Source organism: Haliotis rufescens, unplaced genomic scaffold, assembly GCF_023055435.1.
Source record: "Haliotis rufescens isolate VD_foot unplaced genomic scaffold, xgHalRufe1.0.p SCAF_93, whole genome shotgun sequence".
Lineage (NCBI taxonomy): Eukaryota > Metazoa > Mollusca > Gastropoda > Lepetellida > Haliotidae > Haliotis > Haliotis rufescens.
In genome coordinates, this window is record NW_025964387.1 from 578,181 (window position 1) to 602,836 (window position 24,656).

A 24,656-nucleotide genomic window follows, 5' to 3' on the forward strand; every position below is an offset into this window, starting at 1 on the left:
GATTTGATATGATTGACAGAGGAGCTGGTAACATCTGCGATGTCACAGCAAGGCAAATACACACATTGTGAACCACCATCCTTTGTCAGTAGATTTGAGGGACGTGGGGTAGCCCATCGGTGAAAGCATCTGCTCGTCACGCCAAAGCCCTGAGTTCGATTCCCCTCATAGGTACAATGTGTGACACCTGTTCATGTCGCCCCTTCTGTGAAATTACTGGAATATTATTAAAAACGGCACAAAATCAAACCACTCATTTGGCCAGCTTGATTAGATGAACACAGATAATTATCAATGATTATTGATGAAGGATATAAATACTGTAATGGTATGTTGAAAACTATCACTGCTACCCTATCTACATCTAACTATAATGTAACAAATGTTATATTTGGGATAACACTTTCTTAGTAAAGTACAGATTCTAGTACTTTTTTGGGTTGAGTCCCGTCCGGAATTCGAACCCACACTTGCCAGAGTGAGGCACCTAATCGCCAGCACACAAAGTCAGCGATCTAACCCACTCAGCCACCGAGGCTTCCACAAAATGAAAGTCCGACAACTGGTAGTCTAGATCAAGTCATTTTGTGGAAGCCTCGGTGGCTGAGTGGGTCTGTACTTTACTAAGAAAGTGTTATCCCAAATATAACATTTGTTACATTTGACCACTTTCTAAAAGACATTGTGTATTCATACATCTAACTACACCTGATTCTACGCCAGCGACACATGATGGCATCCATGCAGGAACTGATACTAATATCCTACCATGGCTTAGTATTTCTTTACTGGACAGTTCCTGTTTCAACATTTGTGTAAGTGTGAGACATTTCATCAACAAGTTAGTTTATAAACATATCACATATGGTATTTCGTACATTTTATGTAGTAAGGAGACAACTTTTAAAAAGTAGGGTATCACCACTGTTTTAATAATCTTTATTTTAACAACTTAAAAAACCCAATGAATTACCCTTGGTATTTTGCCATGTTAAAACTTGTTTGTTTTTCATTACTAGCAGTAGTAATCTGGAACTTTTCATGTTTTTGCTTCACTGAATTTAAGGCCATTTTTTGTTAACCACCTGTTAAAAAATAAAAGGCCTAAACACACCTGTTAGGTGAAGGGAAAGGCCTAAACACACCTGTTAGGTGAAGGGAAAGGCCTAAACACACCTGTTAGGTGAAGGGAAAGGCCTAAACACACCTGTTGGGTGAAGGGAAAGGCCTAAACACACCTGTTAGGTGAAGGGAAAGGCCTAAACACACCTGTTAGGTGAAGGGAAAGGCCTCAACACACCTGCTAGGTGAAGGGAAAGGCCTAAACACACCTGTTAGGTGAAGGGAAAGGCCTAAACACACCTGTTAGGTGAAGGGAAAGGCCTAAACACACCTGTTGGGTGAAGGGAAAGGCCTCAACACACCTGTTAGGTGAAGGGAAAGGCCTAAACACACCTGTTAGGTGAAGGGAAAGGCCTAAACACACCTGTTAGGTGAAGGGAAATAGCTCACGAGACAATTTGTGTCTGGTAGTCGTATCAATTTTTTAAAAATTATATAAACTATTATATGTTTATATGTGTTTTATACGTTTACAGTTTTTTTTACTAAATGTGTAAATGCTTAACATGCACGGCCTCTGGGTTCACAAAGGTATGTAAACTATCACTTACATTAGAACATAATGGTTAATTCCAGTACACTCAGGAATCAGTCCAACATGATGGGGATACAGTTTTATCTATGTGGATGACTAACTGATGGTACAGAAGAGTAATGATAATAACTTAATGAATCTGTTGCCATGGTAACTGAGTATCGTTTAGCAAGTTAAATCTTTGACAGCTGTGCAACTTGTTCATACTGCAAAAAGCAAAGATGAGTCATCAAATAATAGTGTATGGCAAATATAAGGAAAAAAATCAGATCATAAAATATATTAAAATCAGTAAAATAATTGAAATGAATTTATATAATAATGAACATTGCAACAGAAAAATATACCATTCTATTCATATTTATTCATGTCAAGTCAGGTTCCATGCTGTGTCATGACTTGCATATTTATTCATGTCAAGTCAGGTTCCATGCTGTGTCATGACTTGCATATTTATTCATGTCAAGTCAGGTTCCATGCTGTGTCATGACTTGCATATTTATTAAGAAGCGAAAAATGACAATAGGCAATTGATAATAATTTTTTAAATGGTTTGAATTAGTAAAACTTTTGTGTAATGTTGTTATTATATTAGTTGCATCATTACGGAAATAGGAATTATTCCTTTGCTGAATTATCTCTTATGTTTACCAAATACGACAAGTTTCATGACTTGCATCTAATACTGTTTACCTTAAGCTAAACATTGTTCAGTTTTCATATTGGTCATGTGAGCTCTTAATATTTCTTTGCATACAACACCCTTAGCATGCTGGGAGACAGAAGTTGAAGCACAACATTGAGGCAAATGAAAACTATAAACAAAGGAAAGATGCCCTGAGACACGTACCCTGAATACTATGATACACATTGTGTTGAAATGAAACTATCATCAAAAGCTGCTTCAGTTTTGTCCATCCCTTGTCACGCAGTCAATGTCTGGGCTTTGGAATTATGGTTTTATCGGAAATAGTTCAAGATTGTACTGTCCTTATAATGCTAACAATTCCTCGTTTAAACTTTACACTGACTGTGGAACTGTTTCTTGCCAGTATATATACACCACTCAAAGAAGTTGAAGAACACCCATTTTTTCATATGAGTATTGTCAGTCTATCCTAGCTGTATGTATTGCCACACACAGCCTTCCAATTGAGGTTGTTCTTGGACTTGTTTTGAGTACTACATCATCATTACTTCATAGGTTTGAATACACTGCGTTCCTCCACCCCACGTGAATACATACACCTGATAGTGAGTGAGTGAGTGAGTGAGTGAGTGAGTATGGGTTTACACCACTTTTAGCAATATTCCAGCAATATCACAGCAGGGGACACCAGAAATGGGCTTCACACATTGTACCCACGTCGGGAATCGAACCCAGGTCTTCGTCTTGATAATCTAACGCTTCAACCACTAGGCTACCCGACCGCCCCCCGACATTAAAGAATTCAACAGAGAAAATACCATGTCTCTGTGACACATGTTGCACACGGTTATCTAACGAGAAACAGTTACGTTAATATGATATAAGCTGATTGCTCATTGGTCGGAGCACCTGCTGGCTTCACTCTTCAACCAATCTGTGGCTTGAGTCGTTGGTTAAATAAAGCGACTACAGCGTACGGGCGATGAAGGAACGCAGCAAACTAATGCAGTTCAATATCGATTTCCTGATCAGTTGTGACAAAGGGAGAAAGGACAGGCATGAAACATCTCTCCATCGAAGAAAAATTAAAAAATGCATTAAAAAGACATTTGTACCCTGCTACACCCTGTGATGACAATGACCACACAGAATATCACTGCCCCTGGGAACACTGGGAATACATCTCATAGAACTAAAGGAACACATGTTCCTATAAGTCACCAAGGTAATCAGTAGGGCTGGGACGACACACCAACTGTGCGATCCGATACGTATCAAGATACCTTACTCACGATCCGATATGTATCACGATACTTGCACGTGCTCTTATCTGTGGTGCGTAAGGATGGACAAATATACCCGGCACACTGATAATTTTACAGTTCGCAGTGTCAAGTATGGTGCAATGGATGAAAATATTTGTTTTCAAAATTTGCTTTCTTCTGATTAGTGTTTAGTGGAACAGTTATTAAGGCAAACATTTAAGGTAAGAATCGATATTTTCTTCTTAGTGTGCGACTGTGATCGATACTTGTATTGAGAAGTAAATCGGGATCCACCGATGCATCGTTGTATCGTCCCACCACTAGTAATCAGTAACCAAAGTATTATTTTCATAAACCTTGAAGATATATACAACCAATGAAATATCCCAAAGACACGACATGCCAAGTTATCCACGAACTAATAACAAGTCGCTATTCGTAAGTGTTTTAATATTGCCTGCTGCAGAATAACAGTATTATGCTGTCTCTGTGTGACTGGCAATATAGCCCTGAAATTTACATTACTAAGATTTGCATATGTAGATAATGTTAAGCATATATCATGGTAACAGTTGCCAAACATAACTGCAATAACAATTCAGTTTTTTATGACTCTACTATAGAAATTCAAAGAGAATGAGGGTCTTAAAGATTAACACACATGATTATCTTTTCCCATGTAAACATAATTTGTTTGTACATATATATATATGACATACTAGTTAAGTCATTCAACTGATGAAGGGGCATAGCCCTGAAACGTGACAAAAAATTAAAAAGTTATAAAGTTTCATGTCTTCATTTTGTGTCAACTTCTAAATACCAATTAAATATTTTATCGATTTAACATGATTATCGTAACATTCATCAAATTTTCCACACCACAGTCAGATTGGTATTGTGGCTGGTTCATTGTGCGATGAAGACATTTTGTTCCAGGAACAAGACCATACCCATTTGAAATTAAAAAACAATATCATCATGAGACCATAAAAAAAAGCTAAAAACATAAAATAGCCATCAGCATTAAAAGTATGAAATTAAATAGTGAGGTATTAAAAAAACAATTTCTATGATAAAAAAAGGCTAAAATAGAGAAGCCATGAAATTTGTAAATGAAGCTCTGGGAGGAGTATTACAGGTAAGATGGGCTGTCTACACACACTATGATTACTCCTCAGGTAGATAGTATTTGCTGTACTTGGCTCCAGGTATGCATGCCACCCCTGAACGCTGGCTGCCCTATATGACAAATATCATGATCGGTCAAACATAAACAAATAAGTTCTACAATACAAAGTACAACAAAACAAATTGCTATTTCATCTAAAAATATAATGCTCACAACAGAACAAATATTACAATTATTAATAATTCATATAAAACAATAACTAAATAAACAAAATTGTCATGAAATTCCTAATTTTTTTTGCCACTGTGGCGGATATAAGTTTTAAATTTAACATGTTTAATTCAACTTCCAGTTCGGACACTAAAGTTCCAATTCTTAATTTTGTATAAAAACGTTATAACTTTTCATTCTGGGATACCAAAATTTCTATTTTTTATAACTGTTTATCTATTTCTTGAAATTTTCATATTGTGACACAAACATTTCCAATATAAGATTTTTCGTTTATCAAATAGAAGAACAAATCAATATTCTGTCCATATTGACTGCAGAGAATAACAACGGTATATGTCATAAAACAGTATATTCTTAATACCAGTGCTCAGAGGGAAGTAAGTGAACACAGACACGAGGTATGGGTAGCCGGGACATCTCGACTCAGGTTATCAAGTACTACACTGATTCAATCTCATTAAAATCAGATCTTAGATCTCGCTACCGCTAAACAAAGATCTGAAGACATCCCCTTAAGGGTCACATCAGACTCACCTTTCGCGAACTTGGACCGACCAATGGAATAACAGACAAGAAGTCGACAATAGCCAATCAGAAGGCAGCTTTTTTGGCACAAGTATCAAACTGGCGACTACGCTTCTAGACATATTTTGACAAATTCTCGATTAAAAAATTGAAAACTGAACAAAAGTACATTCTGGAATAGCTAATGGATGGCCTAGATAGTATGGCAGCACTTCCCACGGGCAACACAAAGTCTCGAATGTTTATCCCATTGAAGCAACAGACAGATGATGATTTCTACGGATTCAGTCGTAAAGCCTGTAACTATCGTTCGAGTAACCCGTGTTAAACGTTTTGAGGTTGCATGGTAGGAAAACACATTCTGACTGTCACTTTCCCGATCTGGTAAGTGAATGTCTGATTGGTCAGATGAAGGTCTTTATGACTTGACCTGTAATGGGATGTCCTCAGATCTTTGTTCAGCGGTAGCGAGAACTAAGATCTGATTTTAATTAGATTGTACACTGATTGCAATACTCCAGCTCGGACTGTACCCCTGTGCCAGAGCAGGGTGTATCGAGGACCCTGCACACACACAGATACATACAGATATAATTACACAACTAGATGTACAAGTATTTACATCACAAAGCCCAGCAAAATATACACTACGTTGGGATTCCAACTATCTTGACTACTGGTGTCCTCGATTATCCAGTAGATTATATTTCTATTTAATTTTGATAAAAACCCTGGAACCATTCACAACAACAGCTTTGTTTTGACCCTGATTTGAATGAAACGACACTAAAAATAGCCATCCAAAGGAATTTATCTCAAGAGCAAGAGAAATTCTGGGTTGAAACAGGGATAGGAGACAGAGATTGAGACGGAGACGGAGACGGAGTCTGAAACAACGATATCAACTTCTCGTTGGTGGTGAACGGGTCCAGGTTAATTATCATTACAGAACAGAGAGATAACGCCCTGAATACACAAGGATGGATGACCTATAAGAGAGGTGAATGATTTCCTGACGTTTGTCATGTGTCTGATCGTATGTGCACTTTGTCAATGTCCAGGCATGAGAGGATCATCCTCTATCCTCCAGGGCATATTATCTCCATTCTTCCAGTATAACGATAAACACCCTGGACTCAATCACCACCATAGTTTCGGCTGAGAAATGGTGTTGCCATCTCAATCTCTCTTATCACAGAACCACTCTTGCAGATCAATTTAAATTGAATGGTTGATTGTTGGCGGTACATATGCTTTGCAAAACCTGCAGTCGACCAACTTCTGCATGTTGAAATCTGGGTAGCTTACAAACCGGATGTCTAGTTCGTTTCCCCATTTTTGAATGGTCTATGCAAAGACTCATAAGTTCAAACAAAATGTAACTCCAGAATTCCAGCCCAGTTCGGCAGGGGTGGAAACTGGACTTTTACAGTCAGTTAACTCCCTTGCCTCGGGAAGATGCCCTTTAAGGAGTAAACTTATCGGTAATCTTGAGAGACTGATGTCACAACTTGCAAATTAACATAATGATACTGAAAAGATGCTTCACCACATGAGTCCAACAACTATGGTGGACGATGTTTAAAGTAGACTACAACGCCTAAACTGTTTGAGATGGTTGGAACCACAAAGTCTATCAACGCAGGGCACCTGCCCTAGTAAGCTGTCTCAAAAGAAGACTCTTAAAACAGTAACATGGTAACTACATGACTTCTCTAACATACATCTATCCAGTATGTATTCCCACTCTGTAACTAAAATTTACACTGTGATACCGTCTGTACAACTGTAGAAAACTCAACATCTGCCCAAGGTATTTGCCTCATAAAATAATATCAAAGAAATTATTAAGAACAATTAACATGAATAATAAAACAGTTTGTTACAGTATGAATTAGGTAACTACACTTGCATATGTTTCGTAATGACCTGGCAGTGTTGCTCCGAGGTGACTGGGCCCTGTAGGAATGAAGTACTGCGTCCCACTGTCCACACCCATACTGACAAATGACCCGCAAATGTATTTTATTTCCCAAGTAAAACAGGCAATGAACTGTTATTCAACATATTTTCAGGATAAAAGAAGGATTTTATCATAACCCCGACATGAGAAATGTCCTCGTTTCGGTCAAGACGAATAAAACATTTGAAGAATGTATCAAACAGAATTGTTACATAAGGGACTTATCTAGGACTTTAACCAAAGTGTCCACGGCAGGCAATTTGGAGGAAACATATATAGGGCATTTCAATACGGCCAAACAGTGCATACAGTGCATACAGTGTATGATGTCAAATTAAATTATTTAATTGGCTTCAACACATTTTACGTTGAAACTTCATATAAGTTGAATGGGGACTTGTTTTATTCCAATTTGGACGACTGAACAAATCAATAAAACTATGTGATATTCATTTTTATTAGTACTCGTTGAACAGCTGTGGAGGAACTGTTTATTTCTTGTGACCGCTTATTACGAGTCCTCCATGTCGTAGGAGGATTGGGATTGATGGCCTCGGAGCAACACTGAACCTTGCTTCCAAGCCTATCTAAGTACAGACTTAAACCGAAGTGGTAGCAATTTGCATCGGCTTTGAATATCACTCAGCAGTGATAAAGACATATTTTTTTTATTCAGTTTCTTGTAAAAGAAACTTGAATTCAGAGCTTTACATGGGACAATTTGATTACGAAACACTGTAATCTTACACTTTTGCATTGGTTTAAGGTCATCTAAACAATGGACCTCCACAAAAAATATATTTTGGATTAGAATCCCACCTTTTCCCCTTGTTTTTCTTCAATCATCATCTTCATATGGTAATAGTTCCACAACACAAACTGATAACAACCGCTGCTGTAGTTCATCCACTTGTCATGTATTTTGGCAGAGTAAATAGTAGTAAAATAGCGTAGGTGACGTCCAATAATGCCTTACGTTATGACACGACAAAAACCAAAATGTCATTTCACCATTTGTTCGTGTTTTACTAAATCAAAAACACCTCGATGATTTTCTTTCAGTATTATCAGTGATTATCATGTCACCTTCGTATGGCATTCATTGAAAACAAATTTGATCACAACACAATTTCTCACAAATTTTACAACTCCAAATTCATGACTGTTGGATAAATGTTCCTCCCTAAGACTCCATAACTGTTCACAGCCTCAACGACCATCAATTCACTCTCAGCCCAGATGAACTTTAATTGAGTTCTACTCAGTCAACACATCCTCACTACAATCAATACTAACGTGTCTCCAGTAACTTCAACACTTCTCACTACATGCAACTATATACATATGCAGGAAGCAAAAAACAGCCTTGATGTGACAGCGTACAACACGAGCGCCATACTGGCAACACTGATATGTCAATACCCTGAACGACGAAACTACCGTACAGCAGACTGGGAGCCTGCCATAGTCTACTATCACGGTCAACTGTGATGTTTTCATCTAAAAAATTACTAATCTCAACTTGGTATTCCACACTTTTCTTCTTGCTAAAAATAGTACAGGTAACCATGGTAACTGAGATAATTTCAACTCCCACAGCCCATATGCCTGACATTTTCATTTTTCCTCCATTTATCATCTTAATAATTGTTTTTATTAACCATTCTATGTCTTTATTCTATAGTTTTAAAAGATTGAAAGTTTATATGTCTTACAAGACATCTTAAAAATTATTTCCATACCATTTACACTGAGTATGATGTGAAATTATTATTGTGAAAATTTTTCGAGACACATCTCATTCCTTGGTAGCATAACTTGTAAATCAAAGCAAGACAGTTATAATTTAACAGGTCTTGCTGGTGAAGAATTGTGATTTACATATTTACAAATAGTACATTGATAGCTGTATATGAACAAGAGCATCATACACTGACAAACATGAAACAAACTTGAAACACTTTTCATGAGGACACTACTAAACACTGTCTGTAAACAATAACTCAAGGACCTTGTCGGCAATGCTGAATTATCTAAGGGAGACAACTGCGTGCTGCTACAGCTTGCTGCCCGCTACACCCTGTGTGAGCTGTCGGGGTTGTATGTGATGATGGTGTCCGGGTGGTACGGTGGGCGTTGTACAGTCCGAATTCTTGGCACTGAAGCTGGTGGGAGAGACTGGAAGCATAAAGGTATTATTAGGCTGAGATCATCCTTGAATATTCAGTGAATTTTATCTCCATTTAGTTTCAGGAACAATAGAGTGAGTGAGTGAGTATGGTTTTACGCCGCTTTTAGCAATATTCCAGCAATATCATGGAGGAGGAACAATAGAACTGAAGCTTGCAAAAGTTATTTCTTGTGACAGTCTCAAGGGAGATTATTCAGTGAATGTTATCTCCATTTACTCAGGAACAATAGAACTGAAGCTTGCAAAAGTCATTTCTTGTGACAGTCTCAAGGGAGATTATTAGTGAATGTTATCTCCATTTAATTTCAGGAATAACAGAATTGAATCTTGCAAAAGTCATTTCTTGTGACAGTCTCAAGGGAGATTATTAGTGAATGTTATCTCCATTTAATTTCAGGAATAACAGAATTGAATCTTGCAAAAGTCATTTCTTGTGACAGTCTCAAGGGAGATTATTCAATGAATGTTATCTCCATTTAATTTCAGGAATAACAGAATTGAAGCTTGCAAAAGTCATTTCTTGTGACAGTCTCAAGGGAGATTATTCAGTGAATGTTATCTCCATTTAATTTCAGGAATAACAGAATTGAATCTTGCAAAAGTCATTTCTTGTGACAGTCTCAAGGGAGATTATTCAGTGAATGTTATCTCCATTTAATTTCAGGAATAACAGAATTGAAGCTTGCAAAAGTCATTTCTTGTGACAGTCTCAAGGGAGATTATTCAGTGAATGTTATCTCCATTTAATTTCAGGAATAACAGAATTGAATCTTGCAAAAGTCATTTCTTGTGACAGTCTCAAGGGAGATTATTCAGTGAATGTTATCTCCATTTAATTTCAGGAATAACAGAATTGAATCTTGCAAAAGTCATTTCTTGTGACAGTCTCAAGGGAGATTATTCAGTGAATGTTATCTCCATTTAATTTCAGGAATAACAGAATTGAATCTTGCAAAAGTCATTTCTTGTGACAGTCTCAAGGGAGATTATTCAGTGAATGTTATCTCCATTTAATTTCAGGAATAACAGAATTGAATCTTGCAAAAGTCATTTCTTGTGACAGTCTCAAGGGAGATTATTCAGTGAATGTTATCTCCATTTAATTTCAGGAATAACAGAATTGAATCTTGCAAAAGTCATTTCTTGTGACAGTCTCAAGGGAGATTATTCAGTGAATGTTATCTCCATTTAATTTCAGGAATAACAGAATTGAAGCTTGCAAAAGTCATTTCTTGTGACAGTCTCAAGGGAGATTATTCAGTGAATGTTATCTCCATTTAATTTCAGGAATAACAGAATTGAAGCTTGCAAAAGTCATTTCTTGTGACCTGCCTCAGATTGATCTGGCTCTGTGATTGAGTAATATTCTACCCTTATGGTATTGCGCTTTCTCACGGGTTTGTCTGTCCATGCGCTCAATGATTTACAGGCCGTCATGCCATAGTTGGAGTATTCTTGACAGGGATAACCAACATTCACTCACTCACTCTCAGATTTAGAGAACTACAGTCAAGTCCTGTTAATCAGACACTCGTTAAACCCAGTCGGTTTTATCCGTGCTATTTAGACCTGTTAATCTGACAGTATTGCACTCCGACAAACCTAATTGTGAGACGAAAAGGCTGGAGGCTGTATGTTGCAATGGCTGCTGAGATAAACTTGCCTAACAATTAATACTTTAAACTGGAATTAATCACATGTTTAGAATAATTTTGAGAATACCTGAAACTCATTAAAATCAGATCTTAGTGCTCGCTACTGATAAATGAAGATCTGAGGACATCATACTATGAATAACGTCAAAACGACTTTTGCAAACTTAATCTATTGTGTAGTTGTCCAATTTTCGATAATGAACATTGATCATACTTAATTTAGTTTATCCGACATACTCGTCAATCCAACATCATCATACGCAACCAACGATGTCGGATTAATGGAACTTGACTGTACTGGGTATAACAAACTCACCATCGTGTCGACATCAGCACCCTCATCATAGGCAAGATGGCTCTCAGAGTTACCTCCGTCTACATCAGAGTCCTCTTCCAGCAGATTCATCCTAGAGGGCGCTAGTTTCTCACGTATACTTGTTTGCTAAGGAAAACCTTTTTTCCGTTCTATTTTTTTGTAAGTTATTGCATGTGCAGTGAACGAACATCTCTGTGAACATCAAGACACTTTCAATTCAGCATGCATAGGTGTTTGTTTGATTTGTTTGTTTGTTTGTTTGTTTGTTGTTTAACGCTGCACTCAGCAATATTCCAGCTATTTGACAGCGGTCTGTATAAATGATTGACATCATGAGCATCGATCCACGCAATTGGGATACGATGACATGCATCATTCAAGTCAGCGAGCCTGACCACCCAATCCCGTTAGTCGCCTCTTACGACAAGCATGGGTTGCTGATTATTCTACCCCGAATCTTCACAGGCTTTTACTTGATAAGACGTGACCTATGAACTTTATACACACGCACAAGTACTGCAAGGGTTGATGACACATCAATGAATGTCTGGATTCAAGCATGTTTGTATATTTGTTGTTCAATGATGCACTCAGCAATTTTCAATGCTATGATGATGGCCTTAAATAATCAAGTTTGGACAACTGTCAACATGGTCAAGTGATTGATATAATGAGCAAGTTTCCACACCATTTGGGTACGATGACACACAATCAACCAACCACTAGTCTAACCATCTGATGTATTAAGTTGCCTCGTACAACCCTCAGAGCTTTTAACCGACATTTCCTTTTTGGGTGAGGTGAAGTGAAATGGGGTTTAACGAGGTGTCCAAGGTTATTGCACTTATATAGAGACGTTGACGCATGTGTGTGTGGCAGCTTGTTGTAGTCTGGACTAATGATGATTTTATAGTGCTAGCCCATTGAGATACCATGCTGCAGTTTAACAGGAATACCCCACTCAGACACAGTACTGACTCCGAGCCGACCAGTCCTTGTTTTGCCCCTTAATGCCGAGCGCCAGACAGGGTAACAACAATTCAATCTTTTAACGTCTTTCGGTATGACTCTGCCGGGAATCGAACACCCGGACCTTCCACTCTACCACTAGAACATGGAGGGGTTTTTCCTTTTTGGAAGAGAGCAAACTGGGGGTCAGGCCACTTCAGTTATACCTGGGGGTGTCATCTTGATGTGGGAGGGAGTCAGGCCACTTCAGTTATACCTGGGGGTGTCATCTTGATGTGGGAGGGGGTCACGCCACTTCAGTTATACCTGGGGGTGTCATCTTGATGTGGGAGGGGGTCACGCCACTTCAGTTATACCTGGGGGTGTCATCTTGATGTGGGAGGGGGTCACGCCACTTCAGTTATACCTGGGGGTGTCATCTTGATGTGGGAGGGGGTCACGTCACTTCAGTTATACCTGGGGGTGTCATCTTTATGTGGGAGGGGGTCACGCCACTTCAGTTATACCTGGGGGTGTCATCTTGATGTGGGAGGGGGTCACGTCACTTCAGTTATACCTGGGGGTGTCATCTTGATGTGGGAGGGGGTCACGCCACTTCAGCTATAGCCGGGGGTGTCATCTTGATGTGGGAGGAAAGCCTGAGATGACACAGGTCTTAGACGATTACCTCCTTCGTGAGACCCATAATGAGGTCGAACCTGATTCAAACCCACGATAGTGTGTTACCGGAACGCCTAAGAGTCAACTCTGATCGCAAATTTCAGCACCATTAAATGACATTGCCCTGAGGTACTTTATAGCACCTGAGACAATACCCACAATTCCATCAACAGTATTAACAGTTAAACATATCCTTTGTCATGAACAATAATTCCCCATAATGTCACAAAGGTGGAAAAATGTGTGCAATATTTCACCTACAAACCGAGGTGTTTAGCAAAGGATACATTTGTTTTGAAGACTTCTTCTTCTTTCTTGAAAAGAATTTCCTTGCTAAGGAAGCAAACTGTTTCCTTGAAGCTGCAAGGAGACAGTTAACAACATGACAAGGCACAGATACAATGAGCAGCAAACAACCACAAACAACAGTCTCAAGTGGTGTCACTAATCATGTGCCACATAAAGGAAACCTCTTTCATCAAACTTTCAGTTTCTGGACATTTACTTAGGGATGTCTGCATGTATAGAAAGGATATCAATCCATTACAATGTAAGTAAACTGGGATACATATTCCTCCATTTAATACACCTACTGTATGTATGTGAACCACTGCTAGCAATCTGAAGCTGCAGTCTGAGCCAGACATGTCGTGTGTACTATCTTGAACCTGGGGATTACTCTTGCTATATGATGTTGGCATTTTTCATGTTAATAGCTAGGCTTAGGCTTAAAAAAATAAAACAATTGGTTCTCAGGCAATGACTTTTGAAAATATATGCGGTCTGTTTTTTCGCTTGTTCAAACTAGTATGCAACCAAATAACAATCCACCTGGGAAAGGGCCTCCCTATATAAACAAGCACACAAACTCCTATTGCTGCCATGAACATAACACAAGATGCACAGTAAAGCAGTGTGCATGTAAAGGGAAGTAACTGCATGCCATAATAGATCGCATTGTTTTTAAGTATTAGGATTTAAAAACGAAACGTGCGGCAGACTTAATGATGATGCGGGCGGTGCCTGAGAACTGGACTAAATTTCTTTTAGCAATACTAGAGTCAGAAATGTTACTCGATTAAACAAGCGGCAAAAGTCTCAAATTATACGTCAAGTGATGATGTAAAGCTGTCATGACTAATACAAGGTGATGTGAAATAGGGTTTAACACCTCGTTAATGACTATTGCACTTTTAGCGACATGAATGCGTGTCTTTATGTGCCTGTTCATACTTGTATTAGACCGGACCAGTCCTGCTTCATACCCCTTTTACCAAGCGCCAGTCAGACTAACAAGTTCCATCTTTTAACATCTTTTGTATGATGCAGCCAGCTGGGGATCAAACCCCCAACCTTCTGCTCCCTGCACTTTATCCGCTAGACCCCAGAGGTACTTTACTAAGGCTAATATCAACATTGTAAAAGTGATACTGCATTTTTATGACACCTTAACTATTGGGCAGTTTGGCAAGGACTATAGGACTAGTGCCAATTTCTAATGCTGTTGATGTGAACTGGACATTTTGTTACCCACCTTTACCCATGTGTTTGAGTTTCCGCCGGAGTTCTGCATCCTCATCATCCCCCTTCGGAAGCTGCTGGCTGAACGGAAACGCCTCTAGAGTGTCGTCCCTGTCATCGCCATAGCCCTCCATCATGGCTGCAAGTGAGAGTGAGGGAGGTGATGCGAGTCCGCAGTACACAAGGTAGGTGAATGGGGTTTAACATCGCATCCAAGATTATTGCGACATGCATGCACGTGATGGTGTGGCTGCTTGTACTATTTCGGATTGATGCCGATTTTATAGTCCTAGCCCACTGAGAAACCATGTCGCAGTTTAACATGAACACCCCACTCAGCAGAGTATACATTTTAGTCCCTTAAAGCCAAGCACCAGATAGGGTAACAACAAGTACCATCTTTTAACGGCTTTTGGTATGACACCAAACGGACCTCATACCTTCCACTCTCCGGGTAGACGCTCTACAACAAGACCATGGAGGCGGTCCCACAGTACACAATGATACAAGTCTGAATGTTGAAAACATATAGGACATCAGCTCTTGAATGAGTGAGTGAGTGAGTTTTGGTTGACACAGATCTGATCAGTATTTCAATGTGACAAATACAATCAGTGCTAACCAGGATTCGAACCCATGACCACAGGGATACTGCATGGCCAAGGGAAGCAACTCTGCACAGCTATACTGCTTCTGAAACTCTTCAAATTCATGCCCTAAATACTGTTATCCTGCTCAGGATAAGTATTGATAAACACTGTTCAGGAACAATGTGACACTTGTTGCTCTTGACATATCAGCTTTTAGCAATATTTTGGCGGAGGGGACACCAGAAATGAGCTTAACACATTATACCCACGTGGGCAGTAAAATCACGGGTCTTCAGCATGAAGAGCAAACACTTTAGCCACTAGGCTACCCCTCCTTGATAGAAAGGAAAGAGGTGACTACATTGATATTCCCAGTTACAAGATAATTATTCTTCCTACCATCCCTGTCAGGACTGACTGGTGTCACCGCTGGCTCGAACGCAACTGCATTCATACGATCTGAAAACATATTGTATCATCATGATCATCACCCCACTGGGAATGCACCTAATTTCACCCTCTGTTTTTTATCTCATGGGCTGCATGGGCAAGTAAAGTCTGGTGTTTTATTACCCAAACAGTATGTTAGTAATAATATGCTAATTACCGATTACTAATTGTTTTCCTAAATGTTCACAATGTCAAGATCAAGGGTCGTTTCACACATTCAACAAGGTATGGAATGTTGATATTTTTGTAGGATATGTATCATCATGATCATGATAGATAAACAAGGCAAACATGACAGCCAATGAAAACAGTTGTCACCGGTGCAACGGTAGCTTTAGGCCACACCCCCAAACAGGTTTGTTTTTAAAGCTGATTACAGAGGGTTGGATTCCATCACTTTCACCTGGACATTTAAATACATTTCTATGAATATTTCTCTCTCGGAAATTGACTAAATGTATCTTGAAAAATTTATAATTGCCAAAAAAAAATAGGAATAACTTTTTCACTTTACTTGCCCTTTAAAACAAGACTTACTATGCGAGGAAAGCCTGAACATACTGAAGGCAGATGTTTCCAAACATGGAGTGAGTAAGTTGGGTTTTAACATCGCTTTAACATTATTCCAGTTATATCACGGCGTGTCAGCTTAACATGCTTAATGTGGGAGGAAAGCCCGAAGTGATGCAGGTCTCAGACGTTTACCACTTTGGTGAAACCAACAAGAACAGGAATCGTGCTGACAAACCTAGAAACATAATCAGAGCGAACAGGGATTCTAACCCACAATCATAGGTTTCTGGCGTGCGCAAGGGACGCAACTCTGCACAGTGGGCCAACCCTGCCCCCCTCCAAAACATGGAATGGAACAGTATTACATGGATTGTCTGAAGATTAGATATGTTTTCAGCAACAGCTGTGAAACCTGATATGTTCTTAATTAAAACTATGAGTCTGAATATTTTTTAAAGAAAAACACCAACAATAGTGAACAATGTAATTTTTGTGGCAGACAATTTCTTTTCTTTCAACATGTTCAACAGTCTGAAGCATAATTATTTTTTTCAAGAATTTTCTGGGACTATTTTTCTCTCTTTTTAAATCCCATCATTCACACTGCCAGGGTACAATTCACATTGCTGGTGTATGATTTACACCACTGGGGTACAATTTACGCCTACGGAGTGCCGTTCACACCGCGGGGAAACAGTTCACACCACTGGGGTATGATTCACTCCATCAGGGAACAATTCACACCGTTGGGTTACTGTTCACACAATGGGGATACGATTCACATCGACGGGGTACAATTCACACCGTCTGGGTACGATCCACACAATCTATGTATGATTCACACCTTTGGGGTATGATTCACACCGACGGGGTACCGTTCACACCGCCGGGGTACCGTTCACACCGCCGGGGTACTATTCATACTACCAGCTACAATTCACACAGCTGAGGTATGATTCACACAGCCGGGGTATGATTCACACTGCTGGGGTACAATGTCACACAGTCAGGTCACATATTGTAAACACATGATTGTAATAGTACAAGTAGAAGGTGCCTATTTCGCCCCTCGCCCCTCGCCCCTCCCCCATCCCCTCATGAAGGGCTGAGCCTCATGGTAAATGATACCATATATGATCCTAAAAGAGCCAGCGTCTACATGTACACAGGGTGTTGATTCTACCACAGCCATGACAAAAGATTTATTTTCCTGGCAATTGAAAGGCAGAAAGTATTTTCCAATACCACAAAGTAGGCAACTCACCTCGCTCCAGTGTGTTCATGAAGTCCTCGTTGTCCCGAAGCTCCTGCAGGAACTCACTGTTCTGAAACATCAGGGCAAGCCGCTCGTCCTCCAAGTACTGAGCCAGCTCGGGGTCAAGGTCACTGGAAGCCATGCGGCGCCGACGCTCGTTTTCCTTGATTCTCTCTTGTAACATGTCGGAACTAAACTGATGACTGTGATTGGACAGAATCTGAAACAGAGAATGAGTAACTGATATGAGTCTTGGGGTGATTTCACAATAGTATTAACAATACATCCATCAACATAGAAATGATAATCATATTGTCAAACCTCATCATGTTCATAGTTAATTGTTCAATTTTGTTGGGATCTGTATCATGGAATTGACTGACAAATCATAAATCATACCATATATCTTTTCTTACATGTATTACATGCAACAAACAAACAAACAAACTAACAAAACAAAACATCACGGTGCCCTGGGTCAAACATGTCACAGTATTCATACATTAAGCACTGTTAACATATCATGATATTTTGAAGACCAAAACAAGCCGCCAATAGGCCATATATATTGTGCATATATCCTCACCACACAGGCCAGAGGCATGCTCAAAGCAATGTTATCACCCTGGTCAATGGATCAATGTGCAATCAACAATCATTCTCAGCTCCCTGGGAAGTATGCAACCCAAGCTGCCTGTGAGGCACTAGAAGGTTCACAACAATTTTCCCACTTCCCCTTGCCACGAACCATATGATGAACCAGCTGTAAAAATTATCAAGTTAATATTCTAACAGTATTCAATGACGCCAAATACTGTTAGAAAGTTGACATCTGATTGGCTGGAGTATACTTCTATTACTAGTTCCAGTAGAGGTAGCATAGAGCATGTATATGGACACCAGCAAGATGGACATTGCACTAGCCCCCAGGATAGCTACAACATTAAACACTGTCATTCTCTGTACATACCCTTGGCTGTGACGCTGTTCTCCTGTGCTGAGACTTCTCCGTGGTTGTCACTGACGATGGGGATCTCTGGGGAGACACAGTGGGAGACAGTCGGAGGAAGTCATCGGGCAGTCGGCCCAGCATTGGTGGGTTCCAGTTCCGATAGGACGCTTTCTTCGTAGCACTACCCATACTGAGACTCCGGCCGTGGAGCTTCCGAGACGTGTGATCAGCTGGGCCGTGCATACTCCATGAGCGACTAGCTAAGGCTGATGACGGACCTTTCCAAGATGATTTCTCTGTGGCTCCAGAGTGACTCCAATTGGATCCGCTCGAGGCAATTGGACCATGCCATGAAGGATTGGCTGACGCAACAGGACTGCTCCAAGATGATATGGGAGTCTTTGGTTCAGTATTGGACAAGGCCAGTTCATCAATGCCTAAATCCAGTAAGTTTGCTATGGGCGGGTTGGGTGGACTAGATTTGACTGTCTTTCTTATACTGGGGGATATCAGCATCTGTGGGGACTGTACAGCTTCAGAGTAGGGGGGTGGGGATTCCCCAATAGGGTCTGGCAGTGGAGCTTTCTCAGAGAATGATCTCTTCGGTGGCAGGCAATCTTGTTCGAGAGGGAATGGCTGCGATGCAAAAATCAAGGTGTTTATATACATGAAATACCGTAGATCATCTTCCCGAGGCAAGAGAGCTAACTGACTATAAAAGTCCAGGCTATTTCAAGCAAATTTATATATTTCATGCGCACAAACACAATTGAATCAAAAGGCTTGAAAACTGAATATGTGGTCTCATCTTTGAACATGTCTTATTTTATTGCTTCTTTATTTCAGATAAATCTTGAGTGTCAACACCATGCTAGAACAGCATAGAACAGAATTTAAGTCACAAAACAATGGTCATAGTACAATGTACATTATCATGATTATTGGTAGATATAGCTTAAAGCAATAAATATGAAATTGTTTATCAAAATGTAGGTAGGACAATTTTGCCAACTAAATTATTCCATTGCTGTTCTACATGTTCCAGATCTACCATGTGTGAAATGATTTCCTGGAGGAGACTACAGCATGTACAGTGTTCGAAACAGTCAGGCGGGTGACCCATGGCATAAGTGTTGCCTGCCCATCTTCAAAGTTACCTGCCGCATTCTGGCATTATTAATATTGAAAATCGCAAAAATTTAGAGACAAATCATGTCTTGATTCAGTTGAAATATTGCAAACAGTTATTGAGAATCTACAAGGACTTATAATAAAACTGAATCCTTAACTAGTCTTAAAAGTATCTGCCAGATAGTCAGGCAGGTGGAGGAACACTTCATGCAGCTCGACAGAAAGTTACCAGCCCCCGGCACGCGGGCAAGCAGTTATTGCGGACACTGGGTGACTTGTATTTCCCTGATAACCTGACCAATAAACATGATAAAGAGGAAGAGGCTTTAATGTTTAAAGTTTAACATTATGAACATAACAGCAGAGAACATGCTCAATTCAATGTTATAGGTTTGAAGAAAAAAGAATTCTTCTCAATTTGATTTCCCATGGAATTTGGAATACCGTATTCGACGTAATAAGCGCCCAGGGCGCTCTCAAAATTAGAACTAGGGGGCTCTTATTGGAATATAATTTTGGTGAGAGAAAAAATAGAGTTGAAGATTGTAAATTTTGTGGTTTATGCTGACAGCCTGATACAAATGATACAAAAGAAAAGTCTGTGCGTATTATACACAACAGATATATTTTCCAGAATTTAATTGCCCATAATTAAGGGTGCATGTAACAAACGAGTGTGTATTATACACCAATAAATAAGTCTTGTGTACATTGATCAATCGGAAGGGGTGCTAATTGGGATTGTTCACTAGCCAATATATTAGCAAATATCGCCGTGGGCGCTTATTATAGCAGGCCGCTTATTAGAGCAGGGCACTTATTACGTCAAATATGGTACTTGATAAATTCATCCAAATTATTCATGTACCTAAAGTTATAGGCTACCCTTATACATATTCAACAATTCATGTTCCAATTTCATACTTTCTACAAAAATGATACAAATTAAACTGGATCAATCCACAAGATGTCACTTTAATTTATATTTACCAGTCCAGCAGCCAAGGCCGCCTCATCCTCCCACTGCAAGTCTTCAGGGAAAACCTCATTGTCAACATTCATGGTGAGAAGCTGATCTATAGTGGCATCAACAATTCCGTTATTGGCTCGGAGGACTGCCTCAATGACTTCCTCATCCATAGTGGGGAACATCCTCTTAAAGTCTGTCATTGCCTGGTGAAACTCAAGCTGCTTGGTTGGTCTTGAGTTCACTGTACCCGGCGTGAAATCATTTTCATATCGTGGGCCCTGACGGCCCCGTCGGTGGTTGTTCATCCTCTCCATTTCAGCCATTCCTTACAGAGGGGATGTCACCTGGGACACTTGGTAAAGAATGGCATCTGGCTGGGAGTCTTTAGTCACAATCACAAGTGCAGATGTACGCATCTGTAATCAGGATCTGGTCATGATTGTGTGAGTGTCTCCTTCACAGGAGCATCGGCAGCCTCTTCTCCCTGTAAAAAGGGAAATGATAATGCCAATATCAAATATAGGATCAGTACTGTGCCTGCTGTAGGCCAAAAACACTTCAATTACATAGTATTTGCCAAACATAAAAAAGTAAATACATATGCACTTGTCAAAAAGATGCTGTTACTTATAACATGTATTATCTAATGCAGTGTTATAATACACAGAGCAGTTTTTATTTGAAGGGTTAGAATTTGGCACTAGTCCTGCAGCCCTTGCTAAACTGCCCAAAACATAAGGTATCATACGGACCAGTAGAAATTTGCCATTTCTAAGGGTTTTGCTGACTTATAGACTAAAAATGTTAGTTTCTAAAGCTGATTTATAGTTTGTACACGCAATATCTGCGATATCATGGGTTATATGTGGCACAATTAAATAAAATGTATAACATGAAGATTGCTTCAGGAACAGCTATGCTATGGAACAGTTAAACGAGTCAATATTTGCAAGATACACTAGCAAAACAATTCCCTGCAATGTTAGTAAAACAACAGTAGCGATGGAAACTAACATTTTTAGTCCACAAAACCTTCAAAAATGGCAAATTTCTATTAGTCCTTATGATACCTTAGCTATTGGGCAGTTCGGCAAGGACTATTGGACTAGTGCCAATTTCTAACACTGAACAGGGTTGCTGGTGTCATCGAAGTGTGCAAAATATCTTCCAATGATATATCATCTCTACATGCAATTGAATAGTCACGCAATCTTGAGAGTTTTCAATATTTGTTTTCTAAATATCATGAATATAGAGAGCGATGGCACATTTTATTATGTTTTCAAAATATTTTGGTTTTTGGTTTCAACATGATTCATGGGGCTAGAGGGATTATAAACCAGAACTTATGTATCATTTTTATGATTTGGTACTTTTCATAATTATACACAGGAGTGTGGTTTATTAAGTATGGATTTATTGACAATGTTGACGTTCTACACCAGGTACCAGTCTGAATAATATTCATGTATCCTTTGCAATAAATCAATTAGGTCAGTACAGCGATTCTACAGGGGTTACACCTTCTCATGCATTTCAAAGCAAAATGTTGTAGTGTTCAAATAATTGCACTTGTCACTGCCGGGATAATCATGTTCATTTTATTGCTTTAAATTTTTCAGTTGCATTTATTCTTCACACAAAAACGTTGTGAGAGCAGGAAGAAGTGGTTACAGACAACGATAATGGAACCTTTCAGCCGACCCTTGAGACTTGACACCTATGTGAAACACCTGAAACAATCTAAGTGATCAGTTGAGAAAGGACCACGGGTTATAATATCCCGAAACGATATATATCTTTAAAAATATTTGATTGTTACAGAGACACGTGACATCGAATAAGTTTCTTTGTACAGCTGCAGACGAGTGGGATATTGTTCCTTTGTGTGGATATTCACGGATACATTCCTCGAACAAGGAAGCTGCCCAAAATTTATACACATAAATTTGGTAGGTTGTAATTATGGTATTTGCATTTTGTTTTCCTTCATTCGCTGTAGCATTGAACCGATTCGTTCTTGTTCCTCTACGTCTAGGTTGGGAAATTCTTCAGATTGACTAAAATTGATTAAGACGATCAAAAGGGCCTAACAACATCACAACAGATTATTATGTTGGATTAGAAGCCAAACAACATAGAAATGTACTTTTCAACGTAACATTTTCAGTCTCTTGGTGATGACATTAAACATCAAAATGTTTGGAATTCGTTATCATAATAATACAGATGGAAATGTTTTTCAGTCACTTTGTAAAATAACTGAATATTTAGGCGTTTAATAAATTTGAAAAATGTTACGCATTTTGACAGTAAAAAAATATACACACTATAAAAAAAAGCAATGCTCAGGTGAAATATTTACTTTGTGTTGCAAGTCAAAATTGTGTAAACGAAAATCGCAAAATTACCAAGCAAGTGACTTATCAAAATTTCGTCACCATTACTGATGCTACCCGCAAAGATACCTACATTTCCTTATTATCTCAAAAACCGTATTTCATTTTGTTGATCAATGTGACCATACGCCCTTATTACTACCCATAAAAGTGACTAATGCCCTTACGAATGGCGCAGCAGAGGTCGCGAACTAGTCTAGATTTCTGCTATACATCCGGGTACTCACTGGGAAAAAACAATAACAAAGGCAACAACCAGTCCCGGGGAATTGCGTTAGATCAGTGCCCCTTTAAGGGTACTATGAAGCACGTTATCTTTAAAGTGTTTTCTGTCAAAACCACCTAACAAATCATTTAATATTCTGTCATTAATGCGTACCATCTCTGATGCTAGCAGCCGTTTTCAGTTTGCGCCACATGAGCTCATATCTCACCATTACGGAACTGGACAAGATGCCAAATGGCAGCTGGATCACTTGTAAGTCTCAATAGACTAAAGTCACAATACACCAAGGCTACCTGTAACCTTCGTGAGGGTCTGTCTCCATTTCGGTAGCTGTTTAGGCATGACCAGAAAAATGGAGCACCTTTAGAATACAACTTCTGGTGACGATCTCTGCTGTAGGTCACATGTCTCTCAGTTTATCAGTGTGCATGTAGCTCAGTCATACCTTTTTGAGCTAACAATCTGAAGGTCATAATTTCGAGTACGATGGATTCTCACCAAAACCTGTCTCAGTGACATGTTACCTACTGCACAACGTTATCACAAGAAGTGAGTTAGTATAAGTGAGTATGGTTTTATGCCATTAGCAATATTCCAGCAATATATCACGGCGGTGGACACCGTGGCGTGACGAGCGAACTCTTTAACCACTAGGCTACCTGACTGCCACTGTTATCACAAGACATTGTAGTGCTGAACTCTAAAGGTGCATCCTTGGCACACATAAACATGACTAACACAATCCTCTCAGCTAGACATGCAAGATGGTACTTGGCACTCCGTGTATTTTTCTACACATTAGATGTGGGCCATTTCAGTAAATTTTCAAGGGTGGTTTATAAGCGTAGTTCATAAGGAGATACAATCATGATTATATGGGCTAATTATGATGAGAATCTGACATAATAGACAATGATAGTGAAAGTAAACAGAAGACAATAATAGAGAAAATATCTACATAAGCCAGGATTCTTTGGTTAATGCTGGGTCTGATAATTATGAAGAATAGTGGCTGAGCAATCCACTGAATCCTTAGTGTTATAGATCTACTGTTTACCGAACTGCCACCTGCTCTGTGATTCAGATGACAGCCAAACCGGGCTTGTTATGACACTTCCATTTACACGTATTACGGAGCATGTGTACATCAAGTGTTCATGTATTGGAGACAAAAAGATAAACAATAAATAACTACAACATTTAACGCAAACACTACCTTATTCAGATCCACATAAACACCAGAGATCGTCTTTTCCTCTGATGTTACAAAGTACAGAACTTCCTTTCGGAAGTCTTTAATTACATAAAATCTGTAACAAATACTGAAACGAAATAAGAATTGGTATTCACTTTCCAGTCGCGCACGGTACGAACATTTCGTATGAAAAAGAATATACATTACACGATCAAACTTTAGTTATTTTTAAATCATA

The 24,656-nt window shown here is 39.3% G+C and overlaps 1 protein-coding gene across 1 annotated transcript; it reads right to left on the minus strand.

Moving 5' to 3' along the window:
- Positions 1-569: 569 nt before the first annotated feature.
- Positions 570-24,536, minus strand: LOC124131988 (CUE domain-containing protein 1-like). The gene is made up of 9 exons (XM_046495542.2): positions 24,440-24,536; positions 20,619-21,082; positions 18,516-19,133; positions 17,555-17,765; positions 15,727-15,786; positions 14,751-14,876; positions 13,504-13,576; positions 11,588-11,705; positions 570-9,603 (listed from the first exon to the last, which is right to left on the minus strand). Exons 2-9 carry the CDS (start codon positions 20,919-20,921, stop codon positions 9,499-9,501), a joined length of 1,614 nt encoding a protein of 537 aa, XP_046351498.1. The 5' UTR covers positions 20,922-21,082; positions 24,440-24,536; the 3' UTR covers positions 570-9,498.
- Positions 24,537-24,656: the final 120 nt, after the last annotated feature.